The 5,026-nt window shown below is 51.7% G+C and overlaps 1 protein-coding gene across 1 annotated transcript; it reads right to left on the bottom strand.

Annotated features, from left to right (window-relative positions):
- Positions 1-387: 387 nt before the first annotated feature.
- NYX (nyctalopin) lies at positions 388-3,509 on the bottom strand. Its single transcript, XM_049643228.1, has one exon. The coding sequence runs from the start codon at positions 3,507-3,509 to the stop codon at positions 1,983-1,985; it is 1,527 nt and encodes a 508-aa protein (XP_049499185.1). The 3' UTR covers positions 388-1,982.
- Positions 3,510-5,026: the final 1,517 nt, after the last annotated feature.

Genomic DNA, 5,026 nt, shown 5'->3' with positions numbered 1-5,026 from the left:
CCTTTTTTTGCGACTAATAGTAAAATAGAGTGACTGCCTAGGAAATCATTTTGACAACTGTTGAAATTTCACTATAGAGTATATTTTAAATAATACTATCCTATCAATGATAAAGTTCCTGACTAGGAAATACATACTACGGTATTTAGGGGTGAAGGGCTGTGATGTTTACAACTAACTCAAACTATATACCTCAAATACAGTAAAACGTTAACAACTGGGAAACCTAGGGGAATGGCCAAAGTGTTCATTCTATTATTCTGGCAACTTTTCTGTAAGTTTGAGACTTTTCAAAATAAAAAGTTTTTAAAAATCATGCAGGCTCCAGATTAGTGACTTTCAAACTTTCTTAACAATAGCCCACAAGAGAAAAAAACAACAGCCTACAATAAAATATAAATTGTACGCAGCAATCCAGACACAACATACATACATACACATATAATATGAATAAATGCATACAAATTAAGTTTTACAAAACAATACTTGTTACATGTGAGACTCTCTGTCTTGGTTAGTTATTGAGACTCTATTCTTGGTTAGTTGTGTTTTTTTTTTTTGAACGCCGGTTGTGACCCATCAAATTGAGTTGATTGACCACTAATGGTCACAGCCCGTTTGAACACTCCAACCCTCAGAGGTCTTTCTGCAACATTTCTAATGTTTAGTATCACCTACAGACACAGAAGTACTATCACCATGAAGACCTGACAGCTTGGTGCACCCTGAATTATGTGAGCTTTGAAAACCCAGCTCTGTAAATATAGACAGAGGAATTCAGGACATTAAAACTGCGGATTTCCAGCAAGTTGACGAATGAAGTCATCATTACTTGTGCGTGGAGAACTGCTTCAGCAAGTATTTAGCAGACATACAGAATTTGCCCTGGCACTCAGGCCTGGGGGCTTAGAGTTGGCCAACTCCCACCCTGGGAAATCTGTCAGGCCCCCTTCCCAGCTATTGGCTGCCTCTTTTCCTCCTGGCCATTAGTCGGCCCCAAAGTGTGCCGCCCATAATGATTTCCGCACCTAATGGGATCATCCAAGCTGAAGACTCCCTGCCCTACTAACAGCATCTCTGTCCTCCGGACACTCTTCCCACAAAACCTAAGAAAAGAGGATTTTGTGGCCTTCCTGGAGATTCACAATGCATGTTTGCATATGAAAGACTCTAAAAAAAACTCCTGAGGTACAAAAACTTGTTTAACGTTTTTCTTTTTTTAATCTTAGGATTTTACCCATTTATTTGTATACAGAAACCCGCTCCCCCTCTTTTTTCCCCCCTACCCTGCCCTAAAGTTGCTTTGTGGCTAAGGCCACCCCTGGGAATAATTGTGGAGTAAGTGAAACGGGTCTTTGTTTTCAATGCCTCTTAACACATTCCAGACCCCAGGAACCATGGCCACCTCCCTCGAGTCTAACTTCCTCTCACATCCCCCTTCTCTCCTGTCCTGTCCATCTTTCTGGATCCTAGTGGCCCTTGCCCCTAGGGGAAGGGGAGGGCAATTGTGGTAGAAAACAAAGGGACTGGGCTTAATGGGCTGTCCTGCCAGGAAAACTAGCACAGTTCTTAGTATTTAGCCACTGGATTGACTCTAATTCAGGCACTGCAGTCTCTGTGTCCTGGAAGATGGGGGCAAGGGATGGGGGTAGAGCCCCGTAGCCCTAAGAGCTTCCAATTCCTAATCTTCTCACTGGAGGGCCCATGTTCATTCTTGCTTCTCTTGTCCAATTGATGCCCAGGTGACATGAGCATAAATCCATTCTTCTCCCCACCTTCACCCCATCCCGGTGTGGCACTGCCCAGGGCTCTCCTCCTCCTAGGACCATCTCTGGAAGTAAACTGTCCCTTCCATCCTGGGCTGGAATTTTCACCACCTGCCCCATCCAGTTCCCCTCTTCCCTCACCACAAACACCTCAAGCAGTTAACTCAACTTTCCTCCGCTGGCCAAGGCAATCTGGGCCACCCCAGTGAGGCAAGGTCAGTCCATGCGTAGGACAAACACCACGATGAGCAGGAGACCAGAGCCGAGGAGAAACCAGGTGCTGTGGCCCAAAACAACGACCCCACCGGAGAGAAGGCTATCAGACAGAGAGGTGTTGAGCGTTCCCTCGGTGGTGTTGGCCACCTCCTCCACCGGGGCCCTTGGGGCCAGCAGCTTGGAGAGGAGGCTGCTGAACCTACTCACGGTGGTGGCCGCAGGCTCTGGGGACGGGCCTGGACTGGATGCGGTGAAGTTCAGCTCCTCGGGATCCACACAGAGGCCATCGGAAGTGCGCGCAAAGGCCACCTGGCTGAGGTCCAGGCCGGCCACGGAGCCTGGGGAGGCGCACGGCACGTCGGCCACGCGCCCGGAGCTCTCCATCCAGTCCCGCAGCCACTCCAGGCGGCAGTCACAGCGCCACGGGTTGCGGAAGAGAAAGAGGCGGCCCAGGAAGAAGCCAGGCTGGAAGGCAGCCCAGGCCAGCACGGTGAGGTGGTTGCCATTGAGGTGCAGAGCAAGGAGGCCCGAGAGGTTCTGGAAGGCGCCCTCCTCCACAAAGGCGATGCTGTTGCGATCCAGGTAGAGCAGCTCAAGCTCTGCCAGGTCGGCGAACCAGGCGCGCCCCACAAGGCCCAGCGCGTTGCCGCCCAGGTTGAGCGTGCGCAGGCGGCGCAGGCCTTGGAAGGCTTCGGCAGGCAGCTCGGCCAGCAGGTTGTCATTGAGCAGCAGATGCTCCAGGGCGCCGCAGTCGCGAAAGGCGCCTGCGTGCACGGCGCGGACGCGGTTGGCCTGCAGGCTCAGCGAGCGCAGGCGCCTCAGGCCCTGCAGCGAGCTAGAGGCCACCGCCTCGATGCGGCTGCGCTCCAGGTGCGCATGCGTCAGGTTGGCCAGGCCGCGCAGCGCGCCGGGCACGCGGCGGAACAGGTTGTCGAAGGCGGCGAGTTCTCGCAGGGCGGGCAGCTCGGCCAGGAGGCGCTCAGGCACCGTGAAGAGGCGGCAGGAGGCCAGGTCGAGGCGGCGGAGGCGGCTGAGCGCGGCGAAGGTGCGCGCGTGCAGGTAGCGCAGCTCGCCGTTGTGCGCCAGACGCAGCTCGGCCAAGCGCGGCAGGCCCTTGAAGGCGCCGGGCGTGATGAAGGACAGGTTGTTGTGGCGCAGCGACAGGCGGCGAAGCGACGGCAGCGTGCCGAAGGCCCGCTCGCCCAGGAAGCGCAGGCCGTTCCGGTCCAGGTCGATGGAGGCTGCCTCGCACGGAAACTCGGCCGGCACCCGCAGGAGGCCGGCGCGGTCACAGCGCACGGAGCAGCCGCGCTCGGTGCTGCTGCAGGCGCAGGCGGCGGGGCAGGTGCGCGTGCACGCCTCCTCGGCCCAGGCGCTGGGCAGGCCGAGGACTACTGCTGGCAGGTGGGGTGGGGGGCGAGAAGACAGAAAAGGAACAGCCGTCAGCTCAGGGGTCGCCCCAGGTAAGGTCCCACCTGTCCGTGTGGCAGGGTTCGGCCCTCCACCAAGTTCTCGTACCTCCTGCATAACCGTGCCCTTCGAAGGGCCTCCTCCCAGTTCTCAGACCTTAACACATGTTCCCCACCCACGCCGCCCTACCCTTTGCTTTCCAGTTGTCTTTATCAGCAAAACCCAGCTGGGATTCCGGCATCTGACCCCATTCTGAACCCTCTCCTGCCTGTAACATCACTGGGTGCTCTCCTGGAATTCAGCCTAGAGGGATCATTGCATGCAGAGGGGGGACCTGGAGGGCTTCACCAGGGCCTGTGCTCTAGCCCTGTACTGCCCAATACCGTAGTCACCAGACACATGTGGCTACTGAAGATTTGAAATGTGCCTATCCTGAATTGAGATGTACTGGAAGTGTGAAATACACACCAGGTCTCAAAGACTTAGTACCAAAAAAAGAATGATAAATTGTTTCATCAATAATTGTTATATTGGTTACACGTTGAAAAGATATTTTAGATATATTTGGTTAACTGAAATATTAAAATTAATGTCATCCTTTTCTTTTTACAGTTTTTAATGGGGCTACTTAGAAAATTTAAGGGGCACCAAGTGGCCCAGTTAGTTAAGCGACGGCCTTCAGCTCAGGTCATGATCTCACGGTTTGTGAGTTTGAACCCCACATGGGGCTCTCTGCTGTCAGCATACAACCTGCTTTGGATCCTCTATCCCCCGTCTCTCTGCCCCTGCCCCGCTCACTCACTCTCTTCTCTCTCTCAAAAATAAATAAATAAACTTTAAAGAGAAAAGAAAATTTAAACATATGTGGCTTGCATTATATTTTTATTGGTGCTGCTCTAGTCCCTCCCACCATAAGAATTCAATTCCTGAAACAAAACCCACTGAGTAAATTAAGCCTCATGAAGAAGAGAGAGTTAGGGAACAGGAGGTTGGGAAAGAAAGAGAAGCCTATCAATCTTTTTTTTTTTTTTCTTTTGAACAGTCACTAAATTTAAGCCCTAAGGACAGCATACTAAATAAACTAACAATGAACTTCTTACATATCTCAGAAAATAATTGTGGACACTGTGAAGTTAACTTTTATTCACCATCCCTTGCCCTCTAAAGGCTTTTATACATTATCACGGGAAAGAATGGTGCTTATAAAATTAATTCTGTTCTGAGCATTTGAATGGAGGATCAGATAAAGACTTCAAAAGCCCTCCAGTAGGCTTGCCACCTGCACCAAAACAGAATGGTAGCCAGGGGTCCCAAGCCCCATCTTGAGTTCTAATGGAAAAGGCAGCAGGGAAGATGCGCAAGTTTTATTTTCTGGCCAAGGGAGGCTCACAGGTGGAATGTGCTCGATCTGAAATTCCTGCAGAGGAACAAAGGTACCCAGATGTAAAGCTGACCACTGATATTCATAATTTCTGTTCCTCCTCAGCAGTATTCCCAAATTGCTAACAGACACCCCTGACCTACCATTCAGTCCCTCCCACTGTGTACACATTACCCTGCCTTGCCAGTCCCAGCCCCTGTAGGAACCTGAAGGTGTAGCCACACAAGGAGTGCGCAGAACTCTTGCTGCTGCC

Source organism: Panthera uncia, chromosome X (assembly GCF_023721935.1).
Source record: "Panthera uncia isolate 11264 chromosome X, Puncia_PCG_1.0, whole genome shotgun sequence".
Classification (NCBI taxonomy): domain Eukaryota; kingdom Metazoa; phylum Chordata; class Mammalia; order Carnivora; family Felidae; genus Panthera; species Panthera uncia.
The sequence above is the reverse complement of the archived record's forward strand: the minus strand, read 5'-3'. Positions and strand labels throughout refer to the sequence as shown.

Bases quoted from the DNA above. Each gene is read 5' to 3' on its own strand.
- NYX (XM_049643228.1), bottom strand. From the start codon at position 3,509: ATGCAGGAGGTACGAGAACTTGGTGGAGGGCCGAACCCTGCCACACGG.